Below are 15,033 nucleotides of genomic sequence, written 5' to 3'. Positions count from 1 at the left end.
GTTCCCAGTAAAATCTCAAGTGTCTGCAAGAAGCAGCTAACAGCTCTGCAGTTATGACAACACACTGGTCCAAAGCCCTTTTCTGCCTGATTTGATCCAGAGACTTGACATGGGGCCTCCCTGAATCCCAGGTAAAGCTATCACCTTTTCTGGAGCAAAGAGGTCTCCTTCAAACATTCTTTTTGAAAAACAGGACATTCCTGACAAAGCCTTTCTGACCCATTCCTGCTTCCCAACAGTAAGAGAAGAAAACCAAAGACTGACGCAGAATTAGAAACTGGATACTCACTACATTTCAGCTACAGCTCATCACTTTAAAATCAAGCCCAGCGTTGTTAAAACAGAGCCCACCTTAGCAAATACCCGAAGTGACAGTTTTAACGCTAGCCTGTACAGTACATTATTCTTGCTTTGATTAGGAGTATGGCCTGGAAAATATCAGACATTTCATTTGCTTTGCAAAACAAGAAAACCGGTGCTAGGAGGAGGTTAGGGTAAGCACTGACTCCGAAACAATTAGAGTCCTGGACTCCAGGGGCCCCAGGGATCAAGCAACCCTGGTAATGGAATTTGCTGGTTTCAAACAAGCATGTATTGTAACTACCGTTTTAGGGCCTAATCCAACTGCTATCAATGTCAATGGAAAGACTCCTAGTGATGCAGGAATCAGGCCCTTCATGCAGCTTGTTATTCAGTAATTCATTTCTTGTGTGCATTTTGTGGCACAGAGCAATTGACAAGTCAGATATTTTACTGCTACAGCCTGGGCAATTACAGGGGAGGAGGTTAAAATCCATATACTTTGATGGTGTTGAAATATACTCCTTTCTAACAAATGCCCATATTCTGTATCTCATCTGTTACAGGTACGTTCACATATGCTAACATACAGACCTGGACATCAATCCTATGATTAATAATAAAAATGAAAATAACCAGATGTTTATTTCTAAAAGTTCATGTTGACCTAAAACATTCCATTCAGTAATTTATGACGGAGCTAAACCTAAATATTTCTAAGAGGAAATATAATCTCCAGCCCCTGCAAGGCATTTTAGGCCTCCGAGAATAGAAACTGTTACTCTGGAAACATGGTCTGAATGTAGTTGTGGATAAAATGGCCATTTCCCCCCTTGCGAATTTTATTGTTTCCCATTTGTTCCTAGCAGCAGTGGGAAGCTCCAAAGCAGTAAGAACTGAAGTAAAAGAGCATTCCCTGCTAGGTTCCGTATTTCCCGCAAAAGTTCTCTATGAATAAACCTACCGGAATGTATCTAATACATTCTAATCTAATTCTAATTCTATCTAATACATATCTAATACATTCAGGAATATACTTCTGGAATACATCCTCTCGTCAAGAAGTTAAATATAGACCTGGGAAAAAAATTATCAGGATTTAGCTTTAAATCTGCCCATATCAACAACAAATTATCTTCCTCTTGTTTCATTAAAAATTACTCCTTGGAGGTAAACGAAATTACAAAGTCTTTCAAGGATGGATTAACAGAAATCTACGTATTACACAAGTGCCACCACACAGATGATAACAGCTCTTTAAAATCCAGACAACATGGACAGAGTTGTACAGAAACTGTACAAAACAGGGCCTGGAGCCCCTCTCCTACAAGGGCAGGCTGAGAGAGTTGGGGTTGTTCAGCCTGGAGAAGGGAAGGCTGCGGGGAGACCTTATTGTGGCCTTCCAGTACTTAAAGGGGGCTTACAAGAAAGATGGGGTGGGACTTTTGATCAGGGCATGTAGTGATAGGACATGGGGTAATGGTTTCAAAATGACAGAGGGTAGATTTAGGTTAGATATTAGGAAAAAATTCTTTACTGTGAGGGTGGTGAGGCACTAGAACAGGTTGCCCAGACAAGTTGTGGAGGCCCATCCCTGGAAGTGTTGAAGGCCAGGCTGGATGGGGCTCTGAGCAACCTCATCTGGTAGAAGGTGGCAGGGAGGTTGGACTAGGTGATCTTTAAGGTCCCACCCAACCCAAACCCTTCTATGATTCTATGAAACCAATTCTAGTCATAGATTTCAAAGATTCTCTCCAAGAAAAATGCAAGAATAGAAAGGGAAGTTATCACTACCCATAGATTATTCCCTTTAGATCTACCAGGGGTCATAATCAGTATATGCCAAATATTTTTCTTCTGTATTTTGCATTTGGGGTTTGACTTCATTTTTTTAATACATTGTGTGGATAGCTGGTAACTGTTAATACATTGTGTTTGTCATGTAAAGTAACAGAAAGTAGACATTTTACCACTCTTGACCCTTGTTATATAAAAACTGTTTGATGACACACACACCCCCATGGAAGTTAACCTCCCATTTAAGACAAAGTGACACAGGAGCAAACAAGTTACACAGGCCTCAGCAAGATGTGATGGTTGGGGTTTTTTCCATTTCTGCTGACTTCCTCTGCAAAGTGGAACTCTTCTTGTCAGGTACTGGAGTGATTTGCTCAGAAATTCAAAAGGCAGATGAGTCTTAATGTTTCATCTGACATTTCCATGTCTTCAAATATGGTCTCAGGAAAATGGAAATACCTGTTATATATTTTGCAATAGTTTTTACAGTATCTGTTAATAGAAGACAGAAGTGCAGAGATCCAGATCCAAAATAAGCAGCACTGACTAGGGAAGTAATGACCAAGGTCAAGAAGGAAGAACGTTACTCCCTTCTCAAAAATGACTGGAGTTGCGGCAGGTGAAGAAGGGAATAAAAAGACATAATCATACACCTCTGTTCAGATGCATAATGCCCCATGATGCCAAAATACAGCTATCATTCTTATACTATTAAATGTAAATATTTAAGTCACTGTAAAACATGGGCCCAACTGGATCACAGCATATTCTCCTGTAAGTAGTAACTTCTTGAATTTAGATGTCCGCATTATGAATAGCATCATGTATATTTCTATTCCAAATATATTCCATGGAACTCACATACTTGAGTCCTGAGGCTGCGGAATTAAATCATTACAAAATAACAATTGGGCACTATCTGTTCCTCAGTCTTCTCTGCTTTACTTTTCTGTTCAGAAAAGCGTTCTTACTGCTCCACTAGCCAGTCAAGTTGCAAATCTCTTCAAACAAGTTAACATTGCCTTTGCTTTAGAAGAATTGCCGTATGTGGCCACAACTATGTCCAAACAAGGTCTAGAATGCATACTGCACATACAATCTGAAATAACTACTACTACAAAATTCAACAAGTGTCTCTCACACTAACAGCCTCAGGGGCAGACTGATTTCAAAGGTTCTGTGAAAAGCCCTTGAGCAACTTCTGCAACACTGAAGGTCAAGTGTCCCAAGTACAGGGATACACAAAACACAAACTGTGTATGACAGCGTACGAGAACTTAACTTACACTAGTCTTTTGTCTGGCTTTAGCAGCTTGTTGGAAAACTCACTGATGATTGATAGAAAGCTCAAGTTAGGAGGCAAGCATTTGCCATCTACTCCAGTAGCTCCTCGAAAAGCAAATTCAATCCCTTCCCTATTGGAAGAAAAAAAAAAAAAAAAAAAGAGTAATAAACCAGACAACTAACAAAAGCAATGACCATAGACAAAGTGATGTTACGTGGCACATACTTGTGTATCATGGCTACAGATTCCCTAGACTTCACTTGGTCCCAGCCAAATGTCAGTGAAAAGCGACGAGCAAGTTCTTTCATATTTGTGAAGGAAGCAGAAGAGAAGTCCACACTGCTACTGCTGTCTTGGCTTTCTGCATGTGTTTGGAACAGCTGCAAAAGAAGTCTCAGATAAGCAACCGTATGCAATCCTACAGGCAAACAAAACACCAGGAGGACACAGAGACAGGCAGAGTAAACAACAGTTAGCTTACACAGACAGAAGCCTTACGAAAGAGCAGTTAAGTCATGTGCTTCAGAAGCACACAACTGGAACAACAACCAGGAACTGATAGAAAAGATGCTGTTGTGCTTAACAGATAGACACAAATTAAAAAATAATTTTAAAAAATGATGTGCATAAATAGACAACCAATTCCTGAAGATGATGGCTCCACTGACCCCGTCTCCCGTTGGGACTTCTGAATCAAAAGCCCAAGAGGCCTAATTTGCTTGAGAGGCTTTCAGAATATCAGAATGTAGATACAAAGCAGCAAGTTTGGCAGCAACGTAGTCCAATTTCTGAGAGTGAAACTGGGTCAAATGCGTGTCTCAAGCCCAATTAACTCTGTTTTGGGATTTCTTCCTCACAGAACATGGAGGTAGCTTGTTGTCTTCAACCTGTTAACTTTCAAGGTCAAGCAAAGGCCAAAAAGGGTCTGTTGTCTATGTGATACCTAAACACAAAGTCCTGACTATGTCAGCAGAATATATGTAGCCAAATGCTGCTTAGCCTCATCTAAGCTCAGATTTCAGGGGCTAGTTCACAGATCTAAGTCCCTGGCAATGCCTATGAAATAAGCAAAGCTCATGTATCAGTACCCCCTGGGAGGAGCCTGCCCTGTGGCTTACAGCGTGACTCTAAGCTAGAAGCAGCTCTGGTCATGGGCAGAGCTGGCAAAAGCAGCTGCTAGAACAGCTAACTGGCCTCATCAGTCAGCAGCTGCAAAAGCCCCTTCAGAAGAGCTGCACCCCGCTTTCTTACAGAAAAAACACTGAAAATACTGGGGATTAGAGCTGGCCAGCCACAGAATAATATCCTTAACCTTTGTTATAGTTCACAGACACCTACCATGTCCCAAGAAACACTCCATAATCTCACATCAGTCCTAACACACTGTGCATTTGAAGATTAAAAACAAGACAAAAAATCGTGCACAAAATTACATTTTAAAACAGATGTAATGATTTGAAAGGAGTTTTAATTGCGACACGCAACACCAACATATACATAGAAAGTACCGGCAAGGAAACAATTTCTTCCACTAGGTTTTTTAATTAATTTGAATATTTATGGCAAGGTAGGTAAAAAACTCCAATATTAATAAAGCTGTCGTAAGAGACATACCTGCTGCAGACAGAGAATCAGTGTCTTGGCACTCTGAATTTTGTTATTGTGCCTCATCCTGCTTAATGTTTCTTTAATTATGTCTCCAAAATCATTATAGGTCTATTAACAACAAAACAAATGAGAATTATCATTCCCTCCTTTAGCACTGGGAGTAAGCAAAACACATGACTCCGTTTATGTCACACAAGAAGTTCCTAAAACAGTCCCAATACCAGAACACCCAAGCTAAAAGATGAAAACTGGACTTTTTATATTATTTCATATGTAACGCAACGATATGCTCCTTTAAGAGCAACGTGAGGATTACAGTTACACTGAAATTGTTAAGCATTCATTATAAAAAAGGAACAAAGCCTCCTTCGGGAGAGAAATAGAGTTTGCTGTATTTAACCAATGCTTGCCTTGGGCACGATGAAGTAAAGAACAAGATCCACATTCAGGTATTTCCAAAGTCCTGTTAGTTGACTCAAGGCAACTGCCCGCTCTGTGCTGTTTCAGCCTCCTGAGACCCACTTCAGAGTGGCTGAAGCTCTACCAGCTGTCAAAGCACAGGGACCCATGTGAAATCTAGGCCATCTGCATATGGACTGTGTGAGCTGTGATGGAAGCTGACCACTTCAATGTGAGAATCTCTACAGTTAAAACACTCTCCCAGCCTTATATAAACTGCTTCTCTGCAATGGCCTCTCTGAAGAAGCTGAGGAGCAGATGTTCAGACAGACATACCCTCTAGTCAATTTTCAGTTACTTTGTCTGCAGACCAGACAAATCTCTCCTCTTTAGGAGAGGTTTGTCCCACTCTTGCTTGATTTTATAGTCCTTTTGTGATTATACAGGGATTCTGAGCCATAAGACTATTAACCCCACATCTGTGACAAACACTGGAGTCACTTTCGAAAACTAAAATGCACTGACAGGCAAAGAAACCTTATCTAAAACATTACCTTCACATAATACTTATAGACCTCGGCAGCCGCAGTCATCTCTACCACATTATACACTATTAACTTGCAATATGCTGCAAGAAGACTCCGCTTTTTGTGCAAGTCGTCAAGTTTGCAACTTTCATCCTTTCTCTCCTCCTCGTCTGTCAGGTCTAGGGAAACAAAGGCAGTGAAGTTTTTTTCGACTACTTTATTCAAGATATCTTAGTGAACCAACTTTCATCCAAACAGCACAGACTCAGCTGTTCTGTCAACATGCTAGGCCACAGATGCTAGCATTTATTCCTGTGTACATCAGAAAACACAGGTTTATTTCCATTTCAGAGCTTGCAGTTGATGACAGTGAAAACGAGTTATTTGCACGGTCTTCTACTCTGGTCTATCACAGGGCTTTCACACTTCTACTAGTCAGAATCTTCTTGTACAACACTGCTCACAACTATAGAACAGAACCAAACAGAGCGCAGAATTAAAGGCACAAACACACTGAAAGGAAGAGACCAGACAAATTGCAACCACATTTTTTTTCTTAGAATAGCACAGATGCTAGAAAACCAGCACATACCTCATCAGAAACCCTACAAGAGTTTCCATACCATGTCAACAGGAGAAGAGTTCAGGTGAAACTCTCCAAGTGGTTATCAACAAGAGTGAAAGAAATAAGTAATTTCATGTAATTAAGAACACATTAAGTCTCTAGAACATGAGTTAATTACTAGCTGGATAATTTGTGGAAAACAAATACTCTCAAGAGTCTTCCAGCACGGCTGTGAAGGTGCTTGGGGAGAGCTGCTTGCAGCAGGAGAGCTGAGATACTCCCTTTCCTGCTGTGCATGTAACCTACCAACTGCCAAAAGGCTTCAGTCTTTGACCTATAACTTTGATGTGGGCTGTTTCTGCCTCTAGGATGACTGTGGGCCTGGAAACAAACATAAGGCAAGTGACCAATCAGAAGTATCTGCAAATTAGAGTTAAAACTAAAATGGAGCGGCCACCAGCTGTGCACACAGACAAGCACACTCACACAGCATGACAGAATCACTCATTCAGGATGGAATCTGCAATGGGATGACAAGGATCCTTTAAGGAGGACTGTGAAATTGAAAGCATCATACAAAATGGGTTTGAAACAGATCTCAGGCCATCGAACCCAAAACAGGATCCACTTTATCAGTTTCAGATATATAACATATGCAACCTGAAACATAACCTGCTTCAAAAACTCCCATGACTAGCATACTACAACCTACTTAAGCAATCTTTTCTATTGTACGTCTACCTTTACTGTTAAGGGTTCTCCTCTACTATCTCCCTTGTTGCAGTTTAGGCCCATCTCTTCTTGCATATACACTGTGACCTGGATAAGCGTGCTGCCCAAAACTGAACACAGAGCTCCATCTGAACAGCTGAAGGTCAAAAGTTTGACACAATAACCTAGAACACTGCTTGGTTTTTCAAAGCATGACACTTGAACTTGGCCTCAAAACCACAATGAATCTATTTTCAGAACACTCACAAAAGAAACCAGCCTTCACAATAACAGCCTCAATTTGTCATCTGAACTTGTTTGAAAAAGGCAATAGAGCAACAAGTATGTAGCTGTTTCCCACAAAATCTGACCCACACTCCCCAAATCAAAATCCACTAGTCCTTTATTCCAACGGCTTAGAAGTGTCCATGCGTTGACGGGGTCACACTGTAACACTGCAAGACCTTCCACAGAGGTGGCTAGCACCATCTTCTCTGCCATCAAGATCAGTCTACAAAATACTTTTATATTCTCTCCCATCCCTGCATTACATCAGCCCTTCCTACCTACGAGTAAATTGGCAGCTGTTTCCTGTGGTTGATCCACAGTAGATACAGATCAGTGCACCACAGGTGAGCCACTCTGCTTGTAAAGGGGCCCAACCAAAAAAACCCCAACACCCCACTCCCCCCCGGGGGAAAAAATAGATCAGTCCCTTTTCCTGATATCTTCAGCGCAGACAACAAATGACAGCAAAAGTGGTAGACTGTCTCTCCAATCATGAAGATGTCTAACCTTTGCTCTCCTCTTCTTCCTCTATGAAAACATGTTCCTGGATAAACAAAAGCAGTTTTTCCTGAAGCGATGTGTTAGGAAGATAATCCAGAAGTCCGACTGCTTCTTCATTATTATTTGAATCCTGATGACTCAAAATCAGCAACCAGTCACAGAGTATCATGAAAGCCTGTATCAAGCAAAGAAAGCCAAAAAAGAATTGAGAGACCATGTCACTTTTCATGCCAACTCCACCATGTGCCTCCACCAAACACCGCAAGTCACGATCTAGCTTCTATCCCACTTTTTCTTTGCAAGCTGGAAATTTCCATTTGCCCCAACCTGTGATAAAATTCCACAGCTAAGCCCTTCCAGAACTTTTACCTTAGGATATAGTAGAGACAAGTATCATACCTGAACACCACCTAGATTTTCAAACTTCCATGGGAAGGAAGAGCAGCTCTATTATGCTATAATAACTTTCCTTTAACACGTAAATCACTGGACAATTTCTCTGATTTTGTTATTTTTGAAGTAATATACATAGCAAGGCACTAATAAAGCAATGATAGCAACCAGTACACTGATCAGTCAAATCAGAAAACACAATGATTATCAACTGGCAGACAGAGTCATGCAGACTCAGGCCTTGATTCTGCAGATGGACCCACGCAGACACATATCTGTGCTTGATTAAAGCACTAACTTTGGTAGCATTTTAACTAACATAACTTTAATTTTCCTTTAAAATAAACAGTCGGAGATCGGTTTTTTAAAGCGATATTTCTCTGCTAAGAGATGAAAAACAGCAAAAATCAGTAAAGGAAAGAAAGGCAGGCATTTAAAAGGAGGACTGAGCATGAATGCCAGTGAAGTGATAGAGAAACACAAACCTTTTCTCTTACATCTTTTTCCTTATGGTGGAGGAAGCACGTGCAAATCTGACTGAAACGCCTCAGCTCTCTTTGTAGTGCAACAAGAGTCTCCTAAAAATGTATTTAGGAAAAGTGACAAGACAAAGATATTAGGGACTATCATTCAAAAGAGAATTACAGAACAAACAACAGTTGCATCTTTCTTCCACTGATACTATTCATTTAAGATAGCACAGCTGATGACATTATGAAAGAAGCTGACATCTCACAGTAGCAACAGCTAACTAGCTATGAATAACTTTAAAACCATGTCTTGTTTTCAGGCATGGTATCTGGGATAGAAAGGTCAAACCATAAAAATATATACTTCCCCCCCAGTCTGGTACAGAAATATGACAATACTAGTAGGACATGTGCATCTGTCACACTTGCTGAGGCTAGTGGTACTCAACAAGTCACAAACCCTTTGTTTCTCCACTTATAGGATGGGCAGGTCTAATAGCGCGTAATCCCTCATACAGCCCTCCAAGCAACTATAAAATTTGCAGAATTCACTTCAGCTTATCCTTATAAAGCAGTGTTAACTATTTCCACTTTAGAGATGGAAGCAGAGTCTGAAAAACTCTGGTCCATCCCACCTAACTTTCAATGTGAAATGCCTTCTGGAGTTGCTCTTCTCTCTCTTCCCTCTGTTGACTACAGAGGGAATGCAGCTTAACTACGCTAACTCAGGAGCTCAGAAACTTAGACATCTCTGTTTGTTAAAATGAATCCAGCAAGAGAAACTATCTGATTTGCCCACAGCCACACAAAAGATTTTCTGACCCTTCACTAGGTCCCAGCTATTGCACTGCACGGAGCTTTGAGCAGTCAATAGAAGAGGAATGCCCTTATAGGAGGGCTGGATTTCATGCTATGCGACTGTATCTTTATAAGAAAGGGGATCCATCCCAGGGCATGCTAAGAAGCAGCACAGGGGGAGGCAAAACATTGCCTTAACAGTTCTGGTGGAGGAGGGGGGTGGGGGAAGAAAGAGTCCTAGAGCTGCTGTCCAGGAAATGTTCCTTTTTGCTCTTGGAACTTCTCTCTCTGCCAACATCCAGATTTGGCCCTGCAGAGTGGGCCGTAACACTGTGCTTCCAATCAGAATCTGCTCCCATAGGAAAGGTCAAATTAAAAAATGTGCTGCCCCGTTATCAGTCAAGCTAACGGTGTCTGGACTGAAAGGCAGAACATATTAAAGCAGTGAGAGATGTGGACATCCACACAGGAATGGAACGGGACGGGAATAGATAGTGAATCAGTCACCAAACGGGTAACCTCCCAGCTAGCATTTCTCACACAAAACAAATGTCCATGTCAGTGTCCTGTTCTGTACACACAGGAACACCAGGGGAAGGGGACAGAATGATAGAAGCAGCAGCACTCAGTGTAGTCAGAAATCACCACAAAGAGGAGCTGCACAGGTACACATTCACGCATGAACCACAGCATAAAAGAGTTTTCCTCTCTGGTGTCTTAAACCATACTGTCTTCTGAAATACCTGCCGGAGCTTGGCACTATATAAAAGCAATTAAGAAAGTATGCAGTCAGCCGATGAGAAAATTACCACTTTCCTCAAACTTTCTGCCAGAAATATATAAGTAAAACAAGAAAATGGAAACAAAACAAAGCAACAGGACTCCCTGGGTTATTCACTGAATGTTCTTTGATGCTTAAAACAAGAAAACAACAAACTGTTTGGCAGTGGAACAAGTTCCTTATCTCCATCAAGCCCCAGGAATTTGATGCACATGTTTTGCAGTAAAAATAGAGGTGAACCATTGTTCACTTACTCTCCTGTGGACTGAAAAAGCATGAACACTTTTTAAAAAAACAGAGGGCAAGACAGAGAGAAAATGCCTCAACTCTACTTGGTTTCCTCAAGAAAACACACAAATTATCTTCCTGGAAAACTTGTTTTCTTCTAGCAATCTGAGTCTGAGAATAGAAAAGCAACTTAAACTTCTAGAAGGACAACTCTGGGTTTGCAAAATTACGTGGAGTGGCCAACCTTGGGAGAATTTTCCGAAACTGCAGCTAGTTGCCACAGGAGAGAAAAATACGTGCACTGGAGAGCTGGCAGGATCATCTGCAAATAAAAACACATGTCCTTTTTTTACATGAAAGGCTCAACAGGAAAAATCTTAGGACTAAACAAAGCATCCAAGCCTGACATTCTGCACGCTGCTTGCATGATCATTTCTGCACTGTAAAGTATTTAGACCCTCAAAATAAACTTAATAGGTTTACATAGAAGAAAATGCTGCCCACTGAGAAACTTCATTACTAAGGTGCTGCTTCTGCAGAATTCTGACATCTTGATGAGTTCAATGGGAAGTAACCATGTATTAAAAAGGGTGTTCACAGAGCCTAACTTCAGCTTAGCTTCTCAGGATTTCTCTACAATCTCCTCCAGAGGGTAACTCAGAGCAGAAGCCAAACCTTGGTGCTCTGATGCTCCATCTAAAGAAGTCCACCTCTACTCACTGGCTGCAGGCTCTCTCTACCCAGCTAAATTTAACCCCTTTCCAAATAACCTCAAGTTCACTCCTGAAAACCAGGGCTGATTAACATCCATGACTGCTAGAGTACTTCACCTTGTAATACCAGGATATACACCTCCATCTTGGCACCGCCAGTGTTTGAGTTGAGGCAACCAGACAACCAAACGGCTGCAGTTGAGACAACTGGCAATTACAAACCATCTTCACCAAGAGTCAATCTGCAAGCAACAGGTCCAAAGTATACCAATTTCCGGTTACATGCCGTCTATAAGGGGCTCCTCACAGTCCCAACAATTTCATAGGTACTGAGAGAAAGACTGTGCCATCAGTGGGAAGTACGGAGCATGACAAAGGATCAATCCAGATGTCAGATGACTATCAAAGTTTTGGACCATCTCCAAAGTAAAAGAATCTGTGGCATAAATTTAGCGATTCCAATAATGTTACACCAAAGACAGCCTCAGTTTCCCAGATTGAGAAATGGAAACAGTATCTTCCTGCCTCATAGGACACTGATATATAAGATTATTTAATATTTCCTAAATTTTCCGTACTTTCAACAAGAAAAACCTCTTTCAGTGTTAATTATTAGCAACTCACCAGAACAGGCAAACTCCCATGTTCCATTTCAAACACCAGCAACTTTAAAGTCTTGTCATACAGGTTCCACTTGGTGAGATCATGGGTACTGCAAGTGAAAAAGGAACAACAATCATACACTAAGCAAGAAATGACATCTCACCTGACCAAACAAGTTAAATGTATCCTATTTTTGCCTTCATCTGTTGTACAGCAATAACTTTAAAATGACTAATTATTAATTATGAGGCGGGGGAAATGAAATTAATTTTTTCATGATCTAACGCTGCAACCTTTAGTCCGTAGCTTTACAGTCTGCATTCCTACCACAAAACTGCAGTGTCGTGAGGAGAGGAAAAAGAAGTTTGAGCTCTGTACATTTTCCTACACTCTGTCCTCACTAAGCGCCAAAAAAGGTCTAAAGAATAATTTCCCCACCCCACTTTAAAAGCATTTCTAATACTCTTGAGTGTTTGCAACTCAATGTTAGACTTCTCTTTGCAGAAAAAGAGCAGCCCTAGCACACAGGATAAGTAAAAGACACACTGAGAAGAAGGCCCCATTCCCCCACCCTCCATCTTACATGATAATTTACTTTGTGAACAATCCCTGGAGAACCAAGCTTTTAAGAAATCCATCTTTTAACAAAGGAAGATCAAGTAAACTAAAACAAACAAAGCAGATTACATCTGCTGGGGAAAAAGACTGCATTCACTATACCCTCTTCAGACAGACAACCAGTGTTGACAGTAAGGCAGTGCAAAAGCATCCAGCTAGGAGGGAGGCACCAAAGAGAGGATCTCTGTCATCCCAACTCTGTAGCACACGCTTCCTAGCCACATTAGGGCTGATGCTCCAACCTCAGTAAGAAGCCCCAAAAGAATTCCATATCCAAGAGTACTGTTGTGTTAAGAAGAAACTAAACCTTGCAGCACCTCTCATATGGATCATTTTCATTCTTTGGAGAAAAATCTTATTAAACCCAACAAACAAGAGCAATTCTCACTTTGCACCTGTTAGGTCAACACTTAAGTATATGGGGAAGTAGACAATGTAAATAAACATCTCACTTATGAAAAGCTGCCACCCTTCTCAAAGCAGACTGCATCCGGGAAGTTTCTCCTGCATCCGTACAAAATCCTTCTTCCTAAATTATGAAAGTTTGGGAAAGAGAAAGGAATTAGCCAGTGTGGAGCAAGGTAACTGCTACGTTCTCTTCCCAGCCAAGCCAAACGCTTGAATTACTCTCCACTAGCCCTCCCCAGTCCTTTCACCTTTAACCACGCTACTCATGTCTTCCTCTACAGTAAAAAGAAAACAACACGCTGACTGCACAGAAACTTTGTATAAGGAAATGAACCTGTCGCTAATAAACCCACAGCAGCCTCCCTACGCTACAGTATTGCTAACACAGGGTAAAAAGTAGCCATTAGGCTAACACAGAAGTGCTAACCCTCAGACTCACAGGCCATTCACGGACCCTCACACAGTTGTTAGGGTTCTCTGGAAAGCTAACTGTTCACATGGCGCTGACTCTCCTTGCTTCCAGCTGCTAGATCACATTCAAAGATAGCTAAAAATATATTAAATACTTTCCCATAGATGCAATTGCTGTAGTTTCCACAAGTATACTACGTGATTATGGGAGATGGTATATACAACCAGGAATTAGAAGGGAGGGGTTCCAGGAGAAAATCTCTTTATTTAGATATGGATCACGCTACGAAGGAGTTGAAGAATCCCTGGTCTAGCACTTATCTTGTTTCTCATAAGTACACATTCTCCCACATTGACATAAATATCTATTTAAGACCAACAAAATAAATCCAATCTGAGGTTAGGGGATTTTTTGGCTTGACACATTTTACAATATCCCAGTGTCCAATAAAAACCTGCCAGTGTTAACTCTCATACCATGGCGTGACACCTGTTCATGACGGCACAGTTGATCAGATCAGCTGCGGGCTTCTGTTGTTCAGTTCAGCCAGCAAGCTATTCATATCACCACCAGCTGTTTCTGCTTTTTAGAACTAATGAAAAACTTTGAGGGAGACTTTGCAGTCCTCCTTCAAGGGGAAAGCCATCGTTTCAAAGACCCCAAAGTCATACAGTATGCATTTCAGACTGCTGGGTTGATTTTTTTTTCTTTCCTAGTACTACCTCTACAGCCAAAGTGGCATCCTGTGTACAGTCAAATACGTAGAAGTACAAAATTATACCTTTTTGGGAACAGTCTCAGCACTTCTTAGTTGATCTTGCGCATAGTATCTTTGGCACAGTAAAGGAGCAACTATGGAGTTTAGGTCACTAATATTCAGAATACATAAAATGACGTGGTGCTGGTTTGGACTACCTAGCTTATTATTTTCCCCACTCTATTCTCACCAAAGTACATCTGCTTCACTAAAATGTAAACAGTTGATCTTTTCAGAGGTGAAAACCCACCTCTGAAAGCTCTGCTCCCCTCAAGAAGAGAAACAGCAGGAAAAAATAGTTTTGTATCCCCCTTAATTTTTTTGTCTTCTTTTTTCATAGGGGTACAGTCTGGTTATCTCCACAATGAGTCACACTTGCCTTTTCCCAGAAGCCATCTAGTAGCTGGTTAAGCTGTCCCATCAACTCATCTATCAGTTCAGTTCGGGCATGATCCACCTGGCTGTAGATGGCAATGTCTTCACTGCAGAGGATAGAGTAAGTCCTGGAGGAAGCCTCAAGAACAGACATGTCAGAGTGTTTGGCCACAATGTCTTTTATCCCTCTCAGCAAAGCATCCAAATGCTGCAAGTGATAAAAGGGATATTATAGGAAAATTGTACAAAACCCACATATGATTTAGATACATTTCACTAGGCCCATATATCTCTACAGGTCATACAGCCAACATGAAACAAATGTCAGTCTAGGGAGCAACAGAGCAGGATTAGAGGGTACAACTTTTTTTCTGAGTTCAGAGGTCTTTTTCATTATTATTGTCTCTGGATCTTCCTAAATAATGAAGCAAGTGCTTTAAGTTCTACTTTAGCAATACAGGTTTGGCACTCCATAAAAATAAAGACAAAGGTAAGG

General features: G+C 41.1%; 1 protein-coding gene across 10 annotated transcripts in view; it reads right to left on the bottom strand.

The window, feature by feature from the left end:
* The window catches only part of LOC142057681 (cohesin subunit SA-2-like), a 63,284-nt gene that overhangs the window by 5,727 nt on the left and 42,524 nt on the right, over window positions 1-15,033 (bottom strand). For 5 of the 10 annotated variants that reach the window (XM_075094172.1, XM_075094207.1, XM_075094155.1 and 2 more), the window contains 10 exons: window positions 14,538-14,745; window positions 13,038-13,110; window positions 11,989-12,076; window positions 10,896-10,973; window positions 8,860-8,952; window positions 7,988-8,156; window positions 5,944-6,095; window positions 4,997-5,098; window positions 3,608-3,762; window positions 3,384-3,512 (listed from right to left, as the gene is read on the bottom strand). In XM_075094172.1, the coding sequence (XP_074950273.1) occupies window positions 3,384-3,512; window positions 3,608-3,762; window positions 4,997-5,098; window positions 5,944-6,095; window positions 7,988-8,156; window positions 8,860-8,952; window positions 10,896-10,973; window positions 11,989-12,076; window positions 13,038-13,110; window positions 14,538-14,745 (1,247 nt within the window). Of the gene's footprint in view, window positions 1-3,383; window positions 3,513-3,607; window positions 3,763-4,996; window positions 5,099-5,943; window positions 6,096-7,987; window positions 8,157-8,859; window positions 8,953-10,895; window positions 10,974-11,988; window positions 12,077-13,037; window positions 13,115-14,537; window positions 14,746-15,033 lie in introns of all 10 variants that reach the window. The other 5 variants (XM_075094228.1, XM_075094218.1, XM_075094209.1 and 2 more) reach the window with 4 other exon arrangements.

The sequence above is a fragment of the Phalacrocorax aristotelis genome, chromosome 1, assembly GCF_949628215.1.
Source record: "Phalacrocorax aristotelis chromosome 1, bGulAri2.1, whole genome shotgun sequence".
Lineage (NCBI taxonomy): Eukaryota > Metazoa > Chordata > Aves > Suliformes > Phalacrocoracidae > Phalacrocorax > Phalacrocorax aristotelis.
The sequence above is the reverse complement of the archived record's forward strand: the minus strand, read 5'-3'. Positions and strand labels throughout refer to the sequence as shown.